Here is a 25,613-nt window from a genome sequence, read left to right on the forward strand (position 1 = left end):
TAAAGTTCCTCATTTTAGCTCACACCCATTTGGGAAACTCACAAGAAACCACGACTCCTTGCATGCCTGACTTTGACAAATACAAATTTCACATAACCCTCATTGATAATTCCTCACTATAATTCCCATTCACAATTTCAAAAAAGCATCGAAAAAACTAAGGGAAATTAAACTGCAAACCTTTTTTCTCCCTCATATTTTCCTGCATTTTCTCCGTAACCAAACAAACCCTCAAAGAAACAGAAAAAGCAACGGTGTAAAGCTTTCAGCAAATTCCTCCACAACAAAATGCCGACGCCAAAGCTCTCCTCCTGGGACTGAGCGTAGTGCCCCTTGGATTGCAGTCACCACCTGCACTGGGACCTACTTGTGTGACGGCGAGCGACGGACTTGGCCTCGGCGACCTGCTGTTTCTTGTTTCCGTTAGCCCTGGTTTGAAAGCTAGATCTATCTTCCTCAAATGGTGCATGGATGCTGTTCAAGAAACGGACGTTTTATTTTTCAAAAAACAGATGTTTATTTTTCAATTTTGTTACATAAGTTAAACGACTGTGTTTTGGAAAAATAGATCTAACCCTCCATTTTTTTTTACAGCAAATGTGCCGTAGTTTTAAAGTACATCACTGAATCCAGATTTTTTACAGCAGATGTGCCGTAGTTTTAAAGTACATCACTGAATCCAGATCCTTGAAAAATGACACATGTACATAATAAAATCTAGTTTATGAATCTTTTAAAATTTATTAGCTTATTTGAATAAATAATTGATCTTTGGCAACTCTTATTATTAAAATCGAAATGCTATAATTGTCGCAAACCATGCGGGCTGGGAAACTTCTTTTTCCTTTTTCTTTTTTTCTTCAATTTTTTTTTTTATACGAAATTAATTTAAGCCATATATATGTAAATAAAGAAATTAACAAAGTGTCGTTACTCGATTTCGTTATATATATATATATATATATATATGATATTATCAACTATTGACCATACAAGATACATTTTAACCCTAAGAAAAAAAACATATTTGAAATAATAAGTTTTTTATATCAACATAATACAACCAGATACCAATCCGTATGTTACAAAGAGCTAAAATGTCAAGCTATATAGGAAGCTAATAACGATAGGAGAAAAAATTGATAATTTCACTATATTAACTTCAAATCAATTTATACTTTAAAAAGTAATATTTTGACAGCATCATCACCTCCTACAATTACAAAATTTTAAATCAATTGCAAAATTTGAACTAACTGAAAAAGAAAATCACAATATTTTGACAGCATCAACACCTCCTACAATTACAAAATTTTGTGAGCCAGTAAGAGTCGACTGCCTTAAGCTTAACATAAACTCTCTTCAGGGGAGAATTTACTTCAATAGTTTAGCCATTCCACCAGCATTGCCAACATCATGTCCGCCTAGCAATTGCACAGCTTCCTTATCTTTATGCACACACTCTCTCCTTGATGTTTTGGTGAAACTCTATATGGGCAATAGAGGTAAAAGGGGAATAAGCAAATCAAATGAATAACTATTCCCAGATCATCTTACACTAAAAAGAAGTGACCCAGAGGAAGTCACTCGGCTACGGCAGTCCTTTTCTCCATCAACGATTCCAAAAACGCCGAACACAATCTGGTAAGGGGTGGAAGATTATGCGAGGACCCACTGAATATGGTCTCCCAAGGCCTCTCTGAAGGAGCAGATCGGATCAACGAAGTCTGGTTTCTTTTTAAGTTCAACTCTGGTAACTCCCCATAAATAGATGTGTATCCAAATTTCCCTGTTATAAAAATATAATAACGAGCAAAATATGAGAGAGAGAGAGAGAAGAAAAGGGCACAATGTATAGATATTTATTAGGTAGTGAACCAAACTCAAACAGAAGTGTTAATTGTAATCATGCGCCACCCATAAAGCAGAAAACGCAACTGCAGTACTCGATAGTTTAATGAAAGCAGGAACTTGACATGAAACATGGATGACTCAATCAACATGTAAGCATGGCAAAAATAGAATTAAAAAAAAAAAAATGATTTTACGAATTACAAATTATAAAAACCCAACTACTTTTTCTCTGACATAAACAACTAATATTACTCATATTTAGTGATGGAATAAGCTCATAATTGGCCATACTCGTTTTATTGTATATGTTTCTCTGATTCTACTACCCAGAAATTTTATCATAATGCAACAAGGGCGAGTGATATTGAAATGTCACCATAGAGTAATCATCCTTACAACATGTATGCTGAGCAGAACAAGAATGCATCATAAACTTCCAAAAAAAAAATGCGGTATAATGGGCAGTTCAAGTAGTGATTCAATCTACAGACGAGTTTTCAAGCAAACAGAGAGTATCCATATAAACTGGACATCTAATTGTCTTAACTAAAATAGTGGATGTTTTAGTAAAGGAAGCCCCACCTGTCTCTTCAAGCTCAACGAGACCCTCCCGCCTGGCAATGCTAAGCTCATTTGCATCGTTGCCATATGGGTCAAAAAGGACATACTCATGATTGCCATTTATATACGCAAGGAATGCTTGTGGTGCATTCTCATCTGAAATATTCTGTTTCAAGGAAGATGTGTTTTCTCGAAGAAATGCAAGCCCACCTCCCTTGGCCTGCAGTCAAGAAGTACACGGTATCAGAATAAATTGTCATTCTGCTCTAGTGGATTAGATATGAGGAAAATTATGATGTAAGCATTAGGAATGCCAATTACCTTACAATTTACACTAGACATGGCAAAGTATTTATAGAAACAAATGTCTTTAGGCATTTCTTGAATAATAGATTCTGAAAAAATCTGTTGACATTTTTGTCAGCTTTTCATTTACTTATCTCATATATAATACTTGAATGCTGAAGACTAGGTTGCCAAGACTCATCTTGAAGATTATTAAACAATTAGCTTTTTCTTTGTTCTTTCTTGTTTTCAGCAATCAATTAGTTTCTCTCTTAATGTTCTTTTAACTTCTTAGTGCATAGATTTCCATCATCCTTTTCTTTGCAACTAAAGTCTGTTCCAATTGGACTTTTAAAATATATCACTGGTAACACGACTTAATTTTGGCTGATATATTGTCATGATACAGAATATGAAATTTATGTTAAAGGGGCTAAAACAATCAGTAGAGAAACTGAAGTGAATATATGTTGCAAATTAAAAAGTTTATTGCACAGCTTCATTTAGTATCCTTATTGCATAAGATGTTATAGCATAACAATCATCACTACTATAACATTGAACATCACCATTCCGCCAATGATTCAATCAAGTTACATGAGCTCTCAAGATGAGAAATTACCCATTTTATTCATTTCTAAACCCTACCACTAATTTTTTAATGGGTAAATTACATTTTACCCCCACCAAAAAAAAAAAGGAAAACAACTTACACCCCATTTGCACTTTGAGCTCTAAACTACAACTCACTGCAACTAGGACCTACAAACTGCCAAAATGTTCTGAGTTACCCCTGGGTCAGATTTGGCGTTATTTTGAATGGAAAATGTTGCATGTAAGCAGCACTTGTGTCTCAATTATTTTGAAGTTAATAATTTACCTTTAGAGTGAAAAAACCTAATGCTAATAGGTAGGGCCTCTTTTGTAGGAGCAACCACTCCCATCTGTTAGTGGGAAAGGTGACCGCGTCTGTTGGGGCAGGGGTGGCCGCACAGCCACCCCCAGGGAATAGCCAAGAAAAGACTCTAAACAAATTAAAAACCAAAAGAACCGTAGAAACCTTAGCAAAGCAGGAGTCACGGGGGGAGATAGGAATATAGAAGCCTCTGCCCCAATGCACAGCTCACCCACAAGGTCAAACGACAGAATTCTAAGTGGTACAGAGGAATAGACCAGAACGCAAGACAAATACCACCAAGGTGCACTGGTCGGTTCCGACGAAGGACGCGGCTGCAGAACATCTCCAAGACACACAAACACACTGGCCCAATCTACACTCGCATCCTGCAAACAACACACCAAAGGCACAAAAACACCAGAGCCGCTCCTGCTCTGTTGTAGGAGGGGGGTGATCGTGTGCCCCGCAAACAACACATCAAAGAGATAGCAAGATTGGAGTTGTTGTTGCTCTGTTGTAGGAGAGTGGTGGCTGTGGCCACCAACATCTATTGGAAGGTGGCTGTGTGGCCATCCCCATCTGTTGTGGGAGGGGGTGGCCAATGGGCATGGCCACCCTTTTGTTGTGTTTAAGGGGTTGCGGTGCTGTTGTCGTAGGTGTTGTGGGAGACAAATTTACCTCTGTTGTGCAAGACTTTTTGTTGTTGAAGATTTTTTTAATTAATTCTAAAGCGGTATCAATTCAAGACATGGGTAAAATTAAAAAATGCCTCACTATTACGTGCATTCATCTATTAACGGCCAAATCTGATTAGTAGTTTGTAGGTCTAACTTGCAGTGAGTTGTTTAGAGTCAAAGTGCAAATGAGGGGTAAGTTTAGGGGGTAAACTGTAATTTACACTTTTTGTATTTAGTTTCTTTTTGATTGGTACAGATTATACAATTCATGTAATTGTATTTTCTAAAAAATAAATGAAAAGCTTCTAACCCAGTATGGATGTTTATGTCATTGTCAATAGAAATTAAAAGATTAACTGAGTCCAATAATTTTAATGACGTTCAAGAAAGTATCTGTGCAAAAAATTTAATATATAATGATTGTTTGCCGCTAGTTTTTACCAGATTGATTGTAATCAATAACATATGGACTGAGCAAATGGGAAGGGTTGGAAACAAATTATACCTTTCTTACGGACCAGGTAGCAACAGGAACAGGATCCATTACATTGAATACTAAGATTACCCCATCTATTCCATGAAACATTGGTTCACTAGATTCAACACGTGTAGCTGATTCAGGAAGAAGGGCAAGAACTGCAAAAGACAATAGATCCACTGCACATGCTACAGCTGCATATTAAAAAAAATAAAATAAAATTATACATAGCATTGAAAACTTGCCTCCAAATGTTAAAATCAAGTGACATTGGTAGCATGACCTTCATGACAACTAAAAGGATGTCAAGCGAAATGAACAAACAGTGGGCACAAATCATTTAAGATGGGCCAAATCAGGTCTGAAGGACAGAATGTGAAACTTAGCAGGTTAGCACTTACAACAGTATCTTGTAGCCTATAGAAAAACAGACTATTAACCTGAAAACCCAAAATACATTGATTTCAAGCAAAACAGACTTAATAAACTCAAATAAAAGTTTAACTAGCCCCAGCAGTGACTATTAGCCTGATAAACAAACCATCTTAAAATATAATTTTTTTTTTAATAAGTATACATCGCACAAACATTTAAATAATATGGAGGCGTGTGTAACCCTAACTTATAGAATTATTCAGTCAATCAGGGCTTTAAACACCACCCAGATGAATATAAGGAGTAGACTGAGCAAAATTACCCAACTCGCCAATAAGAAAAATAGTTTCAGCACTAAAAATATCACAAATATGAAATAACCCAATCCTTCCTTTCCTTTAACATGTTCTGCATCAGAAAGAGGCATGACTGCTTATACAGAATATTGTGTTTTTAAGAAGTAATTGCAAATTCATTAAAAAGCACAAATGTTCAACCCAAGGTCACTGGAATATACAAGAGAGAGACCTAGCTCGAAGTAGAAAAAAGATCTAAAAAAACATGATAGCTCGAAATACTAAAATCTGAGACAAAAACCCAATGAAAAAGAGACTTGAAGAATAGAGCCTTTAATTCCACTAAGGTTCTCACGGTCCTCAAAGTTCTGATTGTTTCTTTCCCTCTAGAGACAACACATAAGGCAGGGCGATATTATCTTCCAGACTGCATCAAGATGGAACTTACCCCCTGACACTCTCAAACAGGCAAAGAGATTTACCACCCTCCTAAGCATAACCCAAGCAAGCCGTACACTGTTGAAGATAGTATTCTAAAGAGCACATGAAATCTCACAATGGAGTAAAAGATGATTCACTGACTCACCATTATTCTTGCACATGCAACACCACTCTACCACAATGATATATGTCATTTCATTAAATTGTCCATGGTGAGGATCTTTCCTAAAGCGACCGACCAGGCAAAGAAAGCCACTCTTAAGGGAACCTTATTCCGCCAAATCTACTCCATGGGAAATGAGTATAATCACGGGGAACAAGAACAATGTAGTAACATCTAAAATTAAACAACCCTCTCCTAGAAGGAATCCAATGAAGTCTGTCTTCATCACTGTAAACTAAAACAAAACTAGGGTAAAAGACCTTGAGCACTTGATGCTTTGGTTTTGTATTGATGTATATTTATAAGGATTTACAAGTACATATGTTGTGTACACTGTCATTTACATAAGGTTAATAGTCTTTGTTGAGACTATTAAGTGCAGGTTTTGGCTGAGGTATTCAGTGCAGGTTTTGTTACCTTGCTGCAAGCGTTGATACCATGTAAACTAAAACAAAACTAGGGTAAAAGACCTTGAGCACTTGATGCTTAGGGTTTTGTATTGATGTATATTTATAAGGATTTACAAGTACATATATGTCGTGTACACTGTCATTTACATAAGGTAAGAATTATTCTATTCTAGGAAGGTAGATATGGAAATATAGCCGTTGAGGTACAATAGGAAAGTTGCGAGAGAATAATGCTAGCTGTAGGTTTTATATGGAGAAAGTATCCGAGTGTGTGATTGTTGGGGAAGATTGCCTTGATTCACGGCTGATTGATCTAGGGTTTGTGTGGCGGCTGCTAGGGTTTGTGTGATGTCCATGAGTGAACTTGAGATGGTAGATGCGGCTGTTGGCATGGGATGTGAGTTGACTATTATATCCTTAACACCCCCCCGCAAACTGAGGGGAGGGACGACCGGAAGTTTGTCACGCAAGAGGCAGAAGCGATCGGCAGGGAGGCCTTTAGTGAAGATGTCGGCAAGTTGGTCGATGGTGGAGAGATAGCGGAGCTGAATGTCTTTGTTGAGAACCTTGTCCCGGATAAAGTGGACATCAACTTCGATGTGCTTGGTGCGAGCATGAGAGACCGGATTGGAGGTAATGGCAAGAGCGCTGGAGTTATCACACCAAATTGTGGGAGGAGATGGCAAGGGAAGTTGTAATTCTTTGAAGAGCATGCGGAGCCAATAAAGGTCAGCAGTAGTGACGGCCATGGCACGGTACTTGGCTTCGGTGCTGGATCTGGAGATGACAGTTTGTTTCTTAGCGGACCAAGAGATGAAGTTGGAACCAAAAAAGATGCCATAGCTAGTGGTGGAGCGGCGATCGTCAGGGTTGCCAGCCTAATCGAAGTCACAGAAGCCGTGGAGGGTGAAGGAGCCTTTGGTATAATGGAGGCCAAAATCGAGGGTGCCTTTGAGGTAACGAAGAACTCTTTTAGCTGCTGTCCAGTGCACGGAGGTGGGAGCTTGCATGTGCTGGCAGAGTTGATTCACTGAATAGGCAATGTCCGGGCGCGTGAGAGTGGCATATTGGAGGGCCCCAACGAGTTGTCGATATTCAGAAGGGTTGGGAAGGAGGTCACCATCATTCTTGGACATCTTGGAACCAGAAAGGCAGGGGTTGCGGTATGGCTTGGAGTCAATCATGCCAGCACGGTGGAGAAGATCCTGAATGTATTTGGATTGCCAGAGGTGCATGCCAGTGGAGTCCTGGGTGGTTTGAATGCCAAGGAAGTAGGAAAGGGAGCCAAGGTCCTTCATGGCAAAGTCAAGTTGGAGTTTGCCTATAACCGATTGCATGGAGGCGTTATTGTTACCTGTAATAATAATATCATCGACATATACTAAGAGAAAGATGTGAGATCCGTTAGTGTGAAAAGTAAAAAGAGAATGATCAACTTGAGAACTAGAAAATCTAATTTCTAAGAGAGAAGTAGAGAGGCGGGTGAACCAAGCCCGGGGAGCTTGTTTGAGCCCATAGAGAGCTTTATGCAACTTGCACACATAAGTGGGGAACTGAGAGTTTAAGAACCCTTGAGGCTGTTCCATATAAACATCTTCACCAAGGTAGCCGTGAAGGAAGGCATTGGAGACATCCAGTTGTGTGATGTTCCAATCAAACTGAACGGCTAAGGCAATGAGTAACCGAATGGTGGGAGGTTTTATGACTGGGCTAAAGGTGTCATGGTAGTCAATTCTAGAGAGTTGATCAAAGCCTTTGGCGACGAGACGGGCTTTGTAACGGTCAATGCTGCCATCTGGTTTCTGTTTGAGCTTGTAGACCCATTTGTTGCGGACAACATGTTGGTGGGAAGGTCGGGGACAAAGAGACCAAGTGTTGTTGGAGAGGAGTGCTTGGAATTCAGCAGTCATAGCGGCAACCCATTCAGGTTGGGATGCAGCTTGACGGTATGTGGAAGGTTCGGGTGGAAGGACGACAGAGGTATAGGTGAGTAGGGGATGTTTGATAGCATGAAAGGTGGTGAAGTTAGGATAAGTTCGAGGTTTGGAGGATCCGGTTTGGGATCGGGTGATAGGACGGTTGCTAGGGGCTACTAGGTGGGTAGGGAGAGAAGGAGGGAAGATAGGGGAGGGGAGAGGGACAGGGGTGGGGGAGGAGAGGAGAGGGGCAGGGGTGGGGGATGATGGTAGAGGCAGAGATGTATGGAATGCTGGGGATGGAGATGCAGAGGGAGGCAGTGGAGTGGAAGTGTAGTTTGTAGGGTCAGGAGGTGAGGATGTAGGTGTAGGGAGAGATGAGTCGGCTGTGATATGTGTGTTGGCACCGGAGTCAGCAAGCCATTCTTGATTAGTGAACTCTTCATTAGTCTGAGCAGTCATGGCAGCAAGTTGCATTGGTGGGTGACGGCCTTGGTAGGCGTAGTCCATGCGATGATAACAGTCTAGGGCATGGTGGCTGGTTTTGCCACAAATTTGGCAAGGAGAGTACTAACGCGGGGGCTGAGTAGCACCATTGGTGGGGTGATTGCCAAAAGAAGTATTGGGTGAGGGTGGAGTTGGATGTCTTGGGGAGTAGGAATTAGGAGGGGTTGACTGGCGAAATTGACCAGGGGGACGTGGGAAGGGTTTTGGTTTCCTGAAGTTGTTGGGGCTGGGACGAAAGTTGGGAGGACTATGGAAATTGTTGGGTTGATGAGGTAGTCGAAAGCGGTTGACATGAAGGGAAAAGGATCCTGCTTCAGGGTTAAGGGTTTGCTGCTGATTTTGAAGGAGAATTTCATGGCTCAATAATTCATATTGGAAGTCATGAAAGGTGGTTTCACGGTCACGTAAAGTAAAGGCAGTAACAAAAGAGTTGTAGGTAGGATTAATACCATTGATAACATAGGAGATGAGATCATCATCTTCAACGGGTTTTCCCACTGCTGAAAGTTCGCCAGACCAAGTTTTGGCTTGGCTGAGGTATTCAGTGCAGGTTTTGTTACCTTGCTGCAAGCGTTGATACCATGTAAACTAAAACAAAACTAGGGTAAAAGACCTTGAGCACTTGATGCTTAGGGTTTTGTATTGATGTATATTTATAAGGATTTACAAGTACATATATGTCGTGTACACTGTCATTTACATAAGGTAAGAATTATTCTATTCTAGGAAGGTAGATATGGTAATATAGCCGTTGAGGTACAATAGGAAAGTTGCGAGAGAATAATGCTAGCTGTAGGTTTTATATGGAGAGAGTATCCGAGTGTGTGATTGTTGGGGAAGATTGCCTTGATTCACGGCTGATTGATCTAGGGTTTGTGTGGCGGCTGCTAGGGTTTGTGTGATGTCCATGAGTGAACTTGAGATGGTAGATGCGGCTGTTGGCATGGGATGTGAGTTGACTATTATATCCTTAACAATCACCACATCTCACTCTAACAGAATACAACATAAAGAATGAGGTAAAGAGATCCATCTCCCAATCATGAGCCATTATGAGAAAGTTAATATTCTATTGGTGAGAGGCACTAGAAAGCTCCAAATGGTCTCTCACTGCATCATCCTTAAAATGGGCAATGTTAAACAAGTCCAGAAAAGCTATCTTGAGAACTTGATCCCCACACCATACATCATGTCAAAATCGAATTTTGGAGCCATCACCAACCTAGAATCTAGTATGGCTAGAAAACTCCCCCAACCCCTCTTAAAATTCTTCCAAAGCCCCACCTCATGCGAGCCATGGACCTCATTTGAACACCACCATAAAGCCTCTCTCATGAAGATAGCGCCAAAGCCACTTCCCCAGAACAACTCGACTGAACACAAGTAAATTCCGAACCTCCAACCCTTCTTCAAAGATTGGAGTATACACCTTAGTCCAACTAACCAAGTGAAATTTGAACTCTTTAACCATATCACCCCACAAAAATCTAACTGCAACTTCTCTATGCAATTGGCCACACCAACTAGATGGGGGGAAAAGAGACATGAAGTAGGTAGGCAAGTTAGTTAAAGTGCTTTAATCAATGTAACTCTCTCACCCTTTGATAATTACATCTTCCATCTTTTTCAATAATGTCGTCCCAAATAGATTTGGCTTTAAACGAAGCTCCCAAGGGAAGACCTAGGTACTTCATAGGCAAAGAAGATACGATACAGCCCAAAATACTAGCCAAACCTTTGACATTCATTACATTGCCAACTAGTACTAACTTTGATTTAGCCAAATTAACCCTCAAACCGAAAATTGCTTAAAGCATAAAACCAAACATCGTAAATTGCGAAGATGATTTGGATTTGGCTCGCTAAATATCAAGGTGTCATTCGCAAACAAAAAGTGAGAAATGTTGATAGCACCACTACTCCTTGACCCATGAAGCCCAATAAAAGACCCCCATCCATTAAAGCATTAATCATTTTAAGTAACGCCTCCATAACAATAACAAATAGAAAGACAGACAATGGATTTCCTTGTCTCAGGCCGCAAGGACTACTAAAGAAGCCCAACAAAATGCCATTCACTAAGACTGAAAAATGCACAGAAGAGATACAGTATACCATCCATTTACGGCAGCTTTTCGAAACCACAACTTTTAACATTACAAAAGGAAGTCCCAATTGACATGGTCCTAAGTCTTTTCAATATCCAGCTTCCACAGCATACTTGGTTCCTTAGATCTAAGCCTTGCGTTCATTGTCAGTGAGAATTGAGTCTAAGATCTACCTACCCTTGATGAAAGCATTTTGAGGCTAAGAAATGATCTTCTCCACCATAATTTTCAACCTGTTAACTAGAACTTTGGCAACAATTTTGTACACTCCACCCACTTAGCTAATAGGTCAAAACTCCTTAATGTCAACTACCCTTGGTTTCTTCAAAATAAGAGAAATGAAGGTGGCATTGAGGTTTTTCAAACGTACCTCTAGTGTGAAAAACGCATAGTAAACCATCAGGGTCAGGGGCCTTGTCACTGTTAAAGACTTTCATCACCTCAAAGACCTCATTATCCACGAACGGTCTCTCCAACCAATACTATAGGACATAATCTCCATTTTGGTCTCTTGAAGACTTGTAACATCTGCCTTCCACTCTTTGAGTAAATTTCTTATTCTAAGGTGCTTCTCCCCCTTGTTCAATCCTCTTACATTCCATGATAATATTTTAGGCTTCATGGATAAATCGAGATACCCTACATCTTGAAATTGTCATCTTAGGAACTGTTTACTCATTAGAATTTTTCCGAAAGGTTCAAACCATATACAATTGTTACTATGGTGAAATTAAACTAGACAAGAACTGGTCAACTCCCATCTCTTCCTCCCTCCCCCCCGCCCCCCTTGTGTTCTAAAATAAGCTGTGGCACTCAGGCAGAAGTCGAGCTACCACACCAAATTTGGGACTTCATCAAACAAGAAGCTTTTCATCCCAGTCAACCTTATTTGTATTCTATTTGGTACTCGCATTAAGCATTGAAGAGGTCAACCTTATCTTCAGTGGTCAAATGATGTAACAAATTGCAAATTGGTTTGGGGAAATGCAAGTATTGAATTGAGGAAAGCTAGAAAAACTATGCTATTTGCCAATACAAGTACTTTGACCACCTTAATTTCTACATTGAAAATAATATAACTAAAATCATTTGTAATCTACTCTAAAAGTAAATTCATTATGCTTCTTTAGCCAAGCACATTACTTATTTCTTTGTTAACAGAACAAGAAAATTAACCTCTGGAGGTGCTGACAACATTCCAAATGTAACCAAAATTTGCAAAACGAAAGCATTTAATGCAAGGTATTTTTTTATAAGTAAATGCAAGGTATTTGCCATGTTCCTTATTTTTTTTATCAGCTAATCATCAGAAACCTCCGAGGATTCTCTTGTATACATTTCCATCCTCCCTTAGAGCATTCTTAGTAGCCTCACTAAATTTTACTAGCCAAAATAGCTAAAAACTACTTTTCTCTATATTGGTGAGCCACTTTTTTAAAGCACTCTCAGCAGTCTCACTATTTTAACCACTCACTATCACTATTCCATTTAAATAATATTTTTTTTGCAGATTTCTTTATTCACTATCACTATTCAATTTAAATTCCACTTTTCTCTATCAGATCGACATTTCTTCCCAATTCAGATAAGTGATTATCTTGCTAGAGCAATAGAGCTTTAGTTTATGGTTCATACTTGAAAAACTAGAAAAGAACATGGGAAGTACACACATCATTGATTTTGTATTGACCATCATAATGGGAAGAATGTCGAACTAGGCCATGTAAAATAATATTTATGTATTAATCTACATGTAAAAAAGTACAAATTCTAGCTTCCAGGGGAGGCAAGGATACTCTTTAAGAAATCCAAAGAATTGGTTTTCATACCGGTGATGCTGTGCGTTAGAGGCTAATGTGTGGGGGGGGGGGGGGGGGGGGGGGGAAAGAAGAAAAAGAAATGACCAAATTTTTATAGTTTTTTAATGATTTAGTGAGAGAATAGTACTCACTATTGTTGGTGAATATTGTTGACTCACCAAAACTTTTTTGTTATAATAGTGAAGCTGCTGGAAGTGATTTTTGTGTTTTCACCAAACCGCCTCACCAAAATAGCTTTTTAGCTATTTTGGTAAGGCTGCTAGGAATACTCTTAAGGCTTCAAAATTGCAGCGGACTTCCTATTACTTCAAATGTCAAGAACACATCTTTCCACAAAAACATCAATAAACTTTATTGATGACAACTTTGTCCCATGTATTTAGAGATTACACTAAAATCTACAATAGTGAAACAAGAATCTCAATTCTTTATTCACAATTGACTAAGTAGCTGAATTTTTATATGTCTTATGTGGGGATGTTGCGATCAGCAATATTCTTAAAATCATGCAGAAAATCATACTAAGAAACTGCTCTCAGCATGAAAAGAAATGAGGATTTCCAAACCTTCAATGTGAAGCTTGTATGACCAACATAGAGACAATTTTGACATACTCCATACAGCAAGTTGCGGCTTTGAACCCCGGGACACAGATACTAGATATTCTGACTTTCCAGCAAAGGACAGGGTTACAATTGGCTGTAAATAAAGAATAAAATGAAGAATTAATGACACATAGCAATTAATGATAGAAAGAAAATATAATGCTAGCCCCACCAAACAGGGTCTTAAACTATCAGTTATCAAGAACGCATATAACTATTCATGTAAAACAATGAGGGCTCTGAAGAAATATTAAACAAATCACCGAAAAGGTCTCTCCAATCACAGCGACAAGGACATTCTTTTTAGGATCCCACAATGTGATAACAGTCTCTGCCGCAACAGCAAGAACAGAACCATCAGACGAAAATGCAGCAGCTGTCATTGGTTTTTTTCTGCAATTAGGAACAATAATCTATCACAATGACAGAGTTGACATCTTCTATCACCAGATTATACTGCATAAGCATGTTCATATGAATGCCTTTTTGTTTTTCTATTTACCGGTTTTCTGATTCATGTGGTTGGGGACGCGATTTTTTATTTTTTTTGGTGGTTAGGGATGGGTGTTGTTTGTTTCATTACCAATCAACTGGTAAAGCTAAATTGGCATGAATGAAGATGGAGATATGGGCTTGAGTGGGTTATAGGTGCTAGTTCATAATGGGTGGAAAGGTGGCAGGTTGGCAGCAGCTAATATCATTGGTAGGGGAGTGGTGGTTAAAATCTGATTCATGTGGATTTTGTGGTTGATTTGGGTTTGATAATGGGCTTAGCAAAAGAGGTTATGACAGGTTACATGAAGAAATTAATGACAGCAAGGGTTACTTGCCACAATGCCCTAGCATTTCAAGGTTGATTGCTTTAAATTTGAAGTTTAGGGGGAACCTCCACATTTAACCCTATAACTCGGTGACAAAGCGCAATTTACCCAAAAACTATAAAAGTAAAAACTGCCAGGGGAAAAGAAGGTTATATTGTAAATATTTATTTGTTGGCCAACCAACTTTCAAAACTTCACAATTGAGATCTGATCCAAAAGCAAATTAAATAGCATTCTAGTGACAAGGAATGGTTTTGAATAGGAGCAATGCTACACATCCTAAAATTTTTCTCCAAATTTTGATTCCCAAATGATGTGTCACAATCTGACACATCATTTGGGAAGAAAATTTTGGAAAGTCTAGCATTTCTCTTTGAATAATTTTGGAACAGCCTTTGGTTGTTTGTGAATCAAGTCCTCTCTCTTCTATAAGCAGACCTATCTCTAACAGGTAAATTTCAAATATTTATTTTCCGTTGGAAAATAAAGTACCAGCCTATAGAAGAAAAATATGGTACTAGAAAATAAAATGTAGGATCATACTTGTATGACCCAACAGCAAGGCACGCCCAACCGGAATTCTGAAGCATCCAACCTTTCTGCTGAATCTCATCACTGCAAGCCCATATCTGAAATATAAAATTGAGATTGTAAGTTCTACAAGGAAGAGGATCCTCAATTTTAAATTGCCACTCAACCAAGATTACCTTGAAGTCCCCACCATATGATGAGGTAACTGCTACACGACGAGTAGGATGAAAAGCAACTGAAGAAATACCAGCATCCCTATATTACAAGGGACAAAATGTCAATACCCAGGAAACAAGAAAAGGCAAAATGTTCATCTCTGCCATGTAATATATACACAAAGGGAGTACATTCTAATCAGCTTATTCAGCTTCATAAAATGAAGCAAGCATATAACACCCTGGCACATTTACTAAACAACGTGATTCATTGATTCATCCTTGATGCTTAAAATGTTTTTTGATAAGAAATGTTGAAAACAGCACCAGGAGCACTCGATGAATATCACCCTTCCTGAAAAAATATTTCTGAGTTTTCGGGTATATAAGCCAAGGCCAACCTGTGAGGTTCATAAATAACAGTGGACAAGCTGAACTTTTTGTTCTCTGAACCCAGTGCCCAAAACTTAAGACAAACAAGACCTCCTATTCCCTCTTCAGGAAGCTTAACTTCAACAGTACTCATCATAGAGCCATCTTGGGAGATAGCTACTAAAGTCACTAATACCTGTAACAATAATACTCCAAGATTGAGAATAGAGTAGATATAAATCAGTGATCATATCGATCATAAGTAGTTTGACCAAGAAGATATCATTCCGCACTGAAGGAAATTACAAATAAGAAACTTCATACTGTGATTTCATCGGCTGGTTGATGGTTTCTTTCACAGACCTGAACCTGCAAAGCATCAATTTTAGAACACTTCAACTCCCAATTCATCACTTGTAATCAAAAGAACATGCTTACTCAAATGTTCTTGATTTCAAGAAAGGTACAATGTGCATGTGCACATTGAAAGGGGCTGGGACCAGCATATGATGTTTCCCGCCTAGGCGGAGACCATACACCTTGCAATTTATTGTTGAAGTATTTATCCATGTGCGTAGGACCCAAATAGTACATATTTCATTGTATCAAGGCCTCACGTTAGTAAATGGAGTAGATTCATGGATATAAGAAATGCAGCACCTTACATAGAAGGTGATATGGTCCCACCTGGCAGATCCATTAGGCCAAAAATATAATACAAGATAAAGGCAATACAATTTTTGTTTTAACAAAGTTAAAAGGAAATGACTCCAAAAACAAAAATTGAAGACGAGAAATTAATTTACATAAAGAATGATTTCATAGGATTTGACAAGGGGATTATATCTATCCAAGAACAAAGCAGAAAAGAGGTCTTGATTTCTCTACCCCCTGACCCAAACCTCTTTTTCTTCAAATCCCCAATGCAAATACATACACGCAAAACAATATTAAGGAGAACATCTCACGTATTAACTACACAAACAAATGAAAACAAGCATCAATAGTTATGTAAAATTATATATCAAAAAAAAAGTTAAGTAAAATTATAGGCATCTCAACAGAAAAAAAAAAATGCAAATTGCAGGAGAAAAAGACTAAACCATAGGAAGCTCAGTGTAGGAAATTTTTTTTTGATAAGTAAGAGAAATATCATTAAAAAGCGCAAAGCGCAATCAAGTACACAGGAAGTATACAAGAAAGGCATCTAAGTGGAAGTAGAAAACAATACAAGGAAATCATTAAAACTAAACGATAAGGGTGCGAGGAACGCAGCCGACCAAGAGTACAAGGTAAATTAATTGGAACATCAAGCTAAAAGACCTCACCTCATCTATTCCACAGTCATCAAACAAGCTGTAGAATTGGACACTATAGTTCTCTGTAGGCAGTGCAACAAACCCAGTAGAGTAATCAAATGCAAACCCACCACCTTCATATATCCCTGGAAATGAATTAGGAAGCTGAAAAAAAATAAAATAAAATAAACTGTGTAAATATCATCTGAAGCTTAAATTGGTATCATATACCACTGCAGAAAATGCAATCAATTATGTATGATACAAAATTGAAAATCCATCAGACACAAGTGTTACAATCACACAGCATAAACTTCATTACATATGCAAATGGCAGCCTTGGCAGACTCAGCACAAGGTCAGTACAACTAAATATCATTACCTATAACTTCCTAACTGATATTATAAAGGCAAAGTCCTCTGAAGCCACTTTAAGGTGCTTCTCAGGGCAAACGAGTTCTAGTACATTTCAAGCCGTCATTATGTAGAGATATTATGATATCATCACAAGCATACTGCATTAGTCAACAATGCACTTTTTGCATGCTTTGAAGCCCAAGCCACAAGGACTTAGCCTCATGTGACAAGATTCAAAGGCATAGTTAACAGTAAGTTTTTCTCGTGTTTTTACAGCACAGGCAACAAAGGCTACCATATATGAATTGGAAAGAAATCTTAGTAGTATGCGGATATATATGGAACTTAATTATAGGCATGAAGGTACATTGTCATTATTATGAGAATAACTTCTATAAGAGACTTGGCATAAATCAGATTTTTATGCCCTCCAACATCAACGTAGAACACCAAAATGAAAGTTTACGTTCACACCAAATCAAATCTTTCCCATTCACAGAAACCCCTCATCTCAGCGATCCACAAAGAGAACAGCAGAAAACGACGCCACCGCCAACAACAATCTTTAAATAAACAGAATTCGTAATCTTTGAGCAAAAATTTTGTGATGTCTGCCAACAAATTCACCTGCGCTTGGGAATAATCTTCGCATTCCCAATTATGGTACATCCAATTAACAAGATTGTGGAAGCAAATTTAGAAAAGGGGAAATGGGTTTCAGAAGCTGCACCATAATAGTGATTATTCAACAAGAAGAACGGGAAAGTTTGCAGTGCATGTGAGTCGTGCAATTTTGGTGGTTGGCTTGGTGGTCTGCCTCATGCGTACCAGGTTTTGGTATATTAGCCTCGCTTGTGGGAACTGGGAAGTACTGCACTGATCTCATATGTTTTGCTAGCCCCATTTCAGCTAATATTATTTGGTTCTTCTCTGCATTCTGGTAAAGAGCTATGGATGTTTACAGAATCAGAAATCTTCATAAAAGAGATCCATGGATAACCATGAGTACAAGGGAAATTGTCTTCAAAAGACTTGTTTTTCTTTTTCATCTGAGTTTGAAAGTAAAAATGTTGTCAATGTGTACTCTTTTTCTCAATGGCTGTCAGCTCCTTGTAATCAAATCTTCCTACTAGAAATTCAAAGATTGTTGTTCAGTGGCAGCGGAGTTTCTGTATTGTTCTGGTACAGTCATGGCTTAGATGAGGGGTTTTTGTCAATGGAAAAGATTCGATTGGGTGTGGACGTAAACTTTCATTTGGGTGTTCCACGCTGATGTGGCTGGTTGTCATTAGAGGGCATAAAAGACCTGGTTTATGCTAGGTTCTTATAGAAGTTATTCTCCATTATTAGTTCTTGTTCATTAGATGGTCAATTCTAATGATATAAAAATTATAAATAGCAAACAGCACAAATGAGTAAAAAAAAAAAAAAAAGACTGCATCTTCACGTGACTTGATGAAGTAGAATCACCAATTTCACAAGGCAAGGCAATTATAGAATGTTCAAAGGCATCATTGTGCAGAGATCATCATGGGCATCCTGCATACTCAACAATGTGCTTTTTCAAGCTTAGAAGCCCACGGCCATAGGGCCTAAACCTCATGTGATCAATTCTAGAGCTTAAGTCAAGGGATGATGATTCCATGTCTCAGGGTATTAGGAATTATATGCCTAACAAACTGTGAAACCAAGGCATAGCTAACACTATATTCTTTGCATGTTTTTTACAGCAGAGGCAATGAGGCCTACCACATATTAATGGAAATCACATTTTGCTACTATGCTCATTTATATGGAAGTTAAACTTAGGCAGTTCCTCTGAAAATACCCTGACTGTACTGTTTCCTACTCATTAGGTGGTCAATTTCTGTCAATCAAACAAATATGAAGCTTAGGGTGATCACAAATTTATTTAGACAATTAGTTGTTCAAGATGGGAGGCAGGCTCATTGGGACAAACCTTGATTCCTGAGATGGACTTCAAGATCTCCATCGAAGGCATTTTCAGTATATGAATTTGATTATCTGCACAAGATATCTAAAGACCCTTATTTCAGTAAAATTAACTAGATCTGTTTCAGCAGAGACAATGTGTAATTACAGAAGAATTATAAGTTCCAGCTCAATAATATTCTCCTTACAGAGGAAAGTGTTGGATCTGGAGAATCTGTATAATATAGAACTGGGGATCCAATTCTTGGCAAAAATTTGTTCTTCCCTGTATCTAGCTGCCAGACCACAAGAACTCCCTCCTTTCCACCTAAACACCAATAGAAGCATCAGAAACAGAAAAATTACTTTAAACTTGAATTTATAAACAAAATACTACAGGAAACCATGACAGAAAATGGTCATGAATAAGCATCCAGCTCCTTTTTCTGTCAATAAGATATCATGGTAATTAAGATCTATGGACTAGTGGAATTGACCTTAAAACTATTCATAAAGTAGATAATCAGGGAATAGTCTAATGGAGACATGACTAACTCATTCAACAATCTATGACATGCCACTCCGTCACCCAGGGTCTACATATAATATGCAAAGAGTTTACCAGTTGGTTGACCACTATGATTCCTTCATTCACAAAACAACCCATCAATTAATTTCACCCATAAGCATAATTATCTGAGAAATATGGTGTACTACATATCCAACTTTTTTCAAGTCTACAAAACTGTCTGAAGTAGTCCTCCCCTTTGCCCAATCCTAGCTCCAATATATTTTTGTCAAATGTATTACAAGGCAAACAGCACGTCTCATGAAAGGACTAGGCATTATTTGATCATGGAAGCATAGTTTTACCTGAATATAAATAGGCTCCATCAGAAGAGAAAGACAGGACATTCACTTCAACAGAGTGCCAATGCCATGTGGAGCAAGACTCAGCATCATCATTTCCCCTCACCCCAGGTCTTTCTTCCTCTTTATTCACCAACCTTCCACTCACGAGTCCATCACCGATCAAAGGAACTCGATAACCAAATCCCCTCCAGACTAAAATTCTCCCAGTTACATCACCAGCAGCTACAATCCTCTTAGTTGGATGAAATGCAAGCACTGTCAAATTCTTTGTATGATGCAGTGTAATGTTCTTTGCCGCTAAACGCCCAGAATCTTTTTCAGGGACCATCCATATATGAAGCTTGCGTTTGTTTCTGATACCAAAGAACTTTCCTGATGAACTAACAGATATAAATTCTGGTTGTCGAGTCTGTCAAAGAGGGAAAACAACTATCATTCATCTGAAATTACAAAAACAGTTCAAATTTATCACCTAAAGTTTCTCTTGATGAGCGGACATGTTAAGCAGTACAATTGTACAAATGAATATTATCAGATAAAATGTTACTTTCAAAAACTGATACTCATAGCAGACATTCAGAAACACTACAAGAAACCAGATTGATCCTTGCTTTTCATTCTTGCTTGTATTTTCTTTTCTGTTCTCTTTTTATTTTTTGGGAAAACTTCACTTATTTTTTTTTTATGAATAATTCAGATCTTATTGAGAAAAAAAAAAAAGGGTTAAACCCTCATACGCAAAGAGTCAAAAAAAACATAAGGACAAGATGGGAAAACTTCACTTATAACCTCTGATTTTTCGTTACTTTTACAATTAAGTACTCAAACTTTAAAAAGTGTCAATTTAGGGTATCCATCTTTCAATTTTTGCAATTTCAACCCTCCGTTAGAATTTTCCGTTAAATCCTGTCAAAATTTCCAAAATAATTCTCATTTTTTTTTATTAAGAGAAAAAAAAAATTGCAAGGATTTAGGTGTTGGTTAGAATTAAAAAAAAAAAAAAAAAGAAAAAAAAAAAAAGAACATGGGTATTTTGGAAATTTTGACAGGATTTAATAAAAAATTCTAACAGATGGTTGAAATTGAAAATAATTGAAAGATAAATACCATAAATTGACACTTTTTAAAGTTAGAGTACTTAATTGTAAAAGTGATGAAAGATCAGAAGTTATAAGTGAAGTTTTTTTTTTAATAAGTAAGAAAAATATCATTAAAAAGCGCAAAGCGCAATCAAGTACACAAGAAGTATACAAGAAAGGCATCTAAAAGGAAGAAGAAAACAAAACAAGGAAATCATTAAAACTAAACACTAAAGGTGCGAGGAACGCAGCCGACCAAGAATACAAAGAATGAAAGAAAAAGAAAATGAGTCCTCAATGGTTCTTTCTTTGTCCTCGAACTGTCTATCATTGCGTTCCCTCCACAAGCACCACAAAAGGTAACAAGGGACCATCTTCCACACGACCACACTCCGAGAGCGACCACCCGTCCACCAGCAAGCGAATAAATCTACCACCCGAATAGGCATAACCCAAGACAGACTGAAGCGACTGAAAATGGCGTTCCATAGAGAGCGTGCAACCTCGCAATGAAGAAGAAGATGGTCCACAGACTCCCCATTCATTTTGCACATGCAACATCTATCAATCACGATGACACGCTTCTTTCTAAGATTGTCCAAGGTGAGGATCTTCCCTTGCGCTGCCGTCCAAGCGAACAAAGCCACTTTCAAGGGAACCTTGGTCCGCCATATACTTTTCCAGGGAAAATAAATATCCTCTTTGCAAGCAAGGACCTTGAAGAAAGATCTAACATCAAATTTTCCTTTATGAGAAGGAGACCACTAGAGCCGGTCTTCACCATCACCATCCACTCTAGTCAAGTACAGTAAAGAGAAAAAGGAGGCCAAAATATCCACCTCCCAGTCGTGGGCAGCTCGAAAGAAGCTAACATCCCACTGATAGGATCCGCTCCCCACAACCAAATGGTCTGCAACAAGTGCATCCTTGTCACGCACTATGTCATATAAAACTGGGAAAGCTACCTTAAGGGGCACCTCGCCACACCACACATCGTCCCAAAAACGAATCCTAGATCCATTTCCCAAAATGAGTCTGGTATGGCTGTAAAGCAAACTCCCCCCTTCCTAATATTCTTCCAAAGCCCCACTCCATGAGACCCCCGGGGGAGGGGGAGGGGGAGTGTTCACTTTGTAAGATGCCATTCAAAAGACTTCAAATATCTTTATCTCAAATTTGTTCAAGACTTCCATATCAAGCAACTTTTAAATAGCTAAAGCAAGCTTTTTTCAATTGCATGAAGCAAAATAGGGTCAAAGTTTGATAAAGCCCTCTTCATTTCTCTTTTAAGCCAAGCTTCATCTTCTATAAAAAAATAAAAAAAAAATAAAAAAAAAAACCTTACTTTCCACCAAAGGAACTAAATAAACAGGACATACAACCAACAGAAAGGTTGAGGGACTGATTACTTCTGGGCATATACAGGAATTAGACACAGAGCAGCCAGAATCTCAATTAAAGAGATCAAAGCTATAGTTCAGTTCAGAGATGAATTCAATAGACTAGCTAGACTAGGAAAAGCATGAACACTAATAAAAAGGTGATGTACACATGAAATATTCAGCAAAAGCAGTGCATAAGCCTTTGTTTGACTATATGGAGTCTATCACTGCCACCTCAATGGGCGAAACACTTAAGTGACTAGAACTTTTTTAGTCCTCCAAGAACCAAAAAGATAAGAGTGAAAATATACATAAGATAAACATCAGCATAAGTAGAAAACTTAAGCTTATTGACTAATGAAATACAATTTTTTTTTTGGATAAGTAATCGAAATTTATTTAGAGCAATGAAATGCAAAAGTATAGCACCATGTACATCATTATGGATATTGTTAAGCTTCTGATAATAAGTCATAATACCATCATATCTTTATTGACTTTAAATATCTTTACACTTCTCATCATGAAATATAATATCAACATCCCATAGATGGCTTTATATTAGTTGGCAATACATACACTAGTTCAGTTAATATGTTTCGAACTATTTACAGTTAACAAAAGTCAAGAGGGCATAGGGATATGCAGCAAGTAGCAGCTAGGGAAAGCTAGGTATACGGTTGAACTAACACTCAACAAGAACAGTACATAGGAAACTGACACTGCATCACTGTACTCCTTAAGCCCTTCCCAGTGATTCAATGCTTTCAAATAAAATCACGACTTTGTTATTTTCCCTAGGCTCATCGTTAAATGAATCAGGAAATCGCAAGCTAAAAGATTATCTTATTTCATGATTTTGTTTTGCTCATAAAGACATAGTTCATCGTAACTCTTCCTATAGAAAAGATAGCGTTATCAGCACTGTGTGTAGATAAACATGCTCATTCCAACAATTCTTATGCTCATGTGGTGTTTTTTCTAATTTCTTTCAAGTTTCGTTCCACCGAGTCAAATTAATCCTCAACACACCCAGATATTTGGAAGTACAATAACTTAATGCACAGACAAAAAAAAAAAAGTAGTTACAGTTCCACCAAATTGCACCTCTTTCAATATTAATCCACCAATTAAACGAGATGCCGTCAAGTTACACTTCCGGATCTGTCCACGCATAGGTTTGGTCACGCTGTCCTGTTCTTTTGAATCTTCAATAGACAAATAAGCAAAAAGATCGGTTGGTTTCTCATTGCTCAAGGCTGGTTGGCCTAATAAAGATGGAATCACCTAAAAAAATCAAACCAACTAAATAAATGTCACAACACACTTTAATTTTTGGTCAGATAGCACTAAGATCAAAACATATGAAAGAAAAAACAAAGTTATAATTTAAAGCCATGTTTAGGAAACCAAACTCTTCAGCCAAAATCAACTAGATACATAATTAATACACTACACACATCAGTCAACCTAAAGACTTTTATCATTATTCACTGGATGACTTTATAACTTATTACTTCTCATCCTACTACCCAGAATTACAACCAATAAATATTTTTTAAATCTTTTATTACTCAGATAAATAACAACCAAATTCACAAATTACAGGCCAAACTTTCCAGCAAATAAATATATGAAATTACACCGGTTGACTTCTCCAAAAATATAATCAAACTCCAAACTAAATGACATTAGCACATATACATTTGTACATAAAGGCAGGATCACATGACACTACTGCCTAACTTGGGTAGCTTAACGCCACACAATAAATCTTTGGGATTTATATTCTTTCAAACCCATTGGTCAGATGTTCACTACATAGCAATCATGCATGCCAAATCTCAAATGAAAATAATTGTCATATCGGATCCAAAAATCTAAATGGATTGAATAGTTCTTGATCTCCAATTGATTTGACATTTGACAAGTATGATGGTTATAGGTATGACAGGCAGTCCAGCGACGGTTATCAAAAAATGGGTCCCTTCCATACACACATACCTTACTCTTTTCAGAGAAAAGTTGTTTCTTATGAAGCATATTTCAGAACTCTAAGAAAATAATAAAACCAATTTTCTATTTGGCAAACTAAAATAAAAGTGCCTGAACTCTATAATTCCTATATATGTGAGAACACTCTGTTTACTAAAGAAAAAATGAAAATAGTTTTCCACTGTTTAATGAGAAATAAAAACGTTGAAGCTTTAGTCTGTTTTCTTCCTCCCACCTAATATTCCTTCCGAACCTCAACTATTCTGGAAAGAAAATACTGACATTTATGTTCTTTCTCTCTCTCGAAAAACCAAACACCGGAAAAATGAGAATTTTGAGATTGCACTATTCTTTTCTTCTCAAGAGGCGACCCAAAAATAGTGTAAAAAGTTAAAAGCATCGGAATTTCGACCTCCTAATCCAACCGTGTTGCTTCACCGAACCGTGTCCAATCCATGTTCCCTTTTCTTGCTTTTGCCACTCTTTGCTTAAGAAACCAACACAACAATCTTGATAAGATAAGTCACACACACACACGCACCACCCTCCACCTTGTAGTCTTACAGCCATTAGAGCTAGAGCTCATAAGCATAGACAACCAAGACAACCAGAAAAAAATAAATAAAAAATAAAGTGAACTAAGCAACTGAAAACGGATGGGTAGCAGGGCATGAATCTTACCATGGAGTAAACGGGCAGCTTAATATCCACCTTCTTCATCAACTCCGGCACCGAAAAATCCCAATACCGAATGGTCCCATCAAGCGAGGCCGTCCAGCAGTAGCACAAAATCCTACTACTCGGCACCACAATCACCGATGTCACCGCCGCCGTGTGACCCTCCAATGCTGCAATCTAAATGTACAAAAGAGTGAGGATCGTAGTTTAATACGAAACTGAAGCGTGATAGTTTGGCAAACCTGTAAGCCAGTGGAGGTGCTAAAGATGGAGACTGTGTTGCCTGTGCAAACGAGGAGGCGCTTGCCGTCGTTTGAGAAGGCTGGAGGCGAAGATACATAGCTTTTCCCGCCGGTAATCATGTTGCAGAGTTTTGGAGGGAGAGAGACTCAGAGACAGAGGCTGATGTTGGTACCGCAAAAACCCTAAAGGCGGCTTCCTCCTAAACCCCTGCTCCTGCCCTTCGGTTTGAGTTTAAAAACATTAATGCGTACCAAACGAGCCCTACAGAAGTTTTTCTATTACAAAATAAACTCGAATGATAACTGCACCATTGGTCCTTCCGTCAAATGCCATAATTATTTTTCACTTTTTAGGGTTAAAAAAGTGCATGAAAAATCTTTGTGATATGCAATAATTACAAATTGATCCCTGGCGTCAAATTCTATTAAAATTTTTAACAGATTCCGTCAAATGCCACGTCAGCGCCACGTGCCGTCATCTTATTGGTGACACGTGGCGCTGAC

General features: G+C 38.1%; 1 protein-coding gene across 1 annotated transcript; it reads right to left on the reverse strand.

Moving 5' to 3' along the window:
* Window positions 1-1,127: 1,127 nt before the first annotated feature.
* Window positions 1,128-25,346, reverse strand: LOC133870693 (uncharacterized). The gene is made up of 16 exons (XM_062307875.1): window positions 25,110-25,346; window positions 24,871-25,044; window positions 23,302-23,481; window positions 19,734-20,142; window positions 19,070-19,188; window positions 18,889-18,966; window positions 16,602-16,736; window positions 15,598-15,642; window positions 15,303-15,469; window positions 14,923-15,001; window positions 14,759-14,844; window positions 13,658-13,787; window positions 13,356-13,488; window positions 4,781-4,947; window positions 2,437-2,635; window positions 1,128-1,789 (listed from the first exon to the last, which is right to left on the reverse strand). Exons 1-16 carry the CDS (start codon window positions 25,227-25,229, stop codon window positions 1,584-1,586), a joined length of 2,427 nt encoding a protein of 808 aa, XP_062163859.1. The 5' UTR covers window positions 25,230-25,346; the 3' UTR covers window positions 1,128-1,583.
* Window positions 25,347-25,613: the final 267 nt, after the last annotated feature.

The sequence above is a fragment of the Alnus glutinosa genome, chromosome 6, assembly GCF_958979055.1.
Source record: "Alnus glutinosa chromosome 6, dhAlnGlut1.1, whole genome shotgun sequence".
In the NCBI taxonomy this organism is placed as follows: domain Eukaryota; kingdom Viridiplantae; phylum Streptophyta; class Magnoliopsida; order Fagales; family Betulaceae; genus Alnus; species Alnus glutinosa.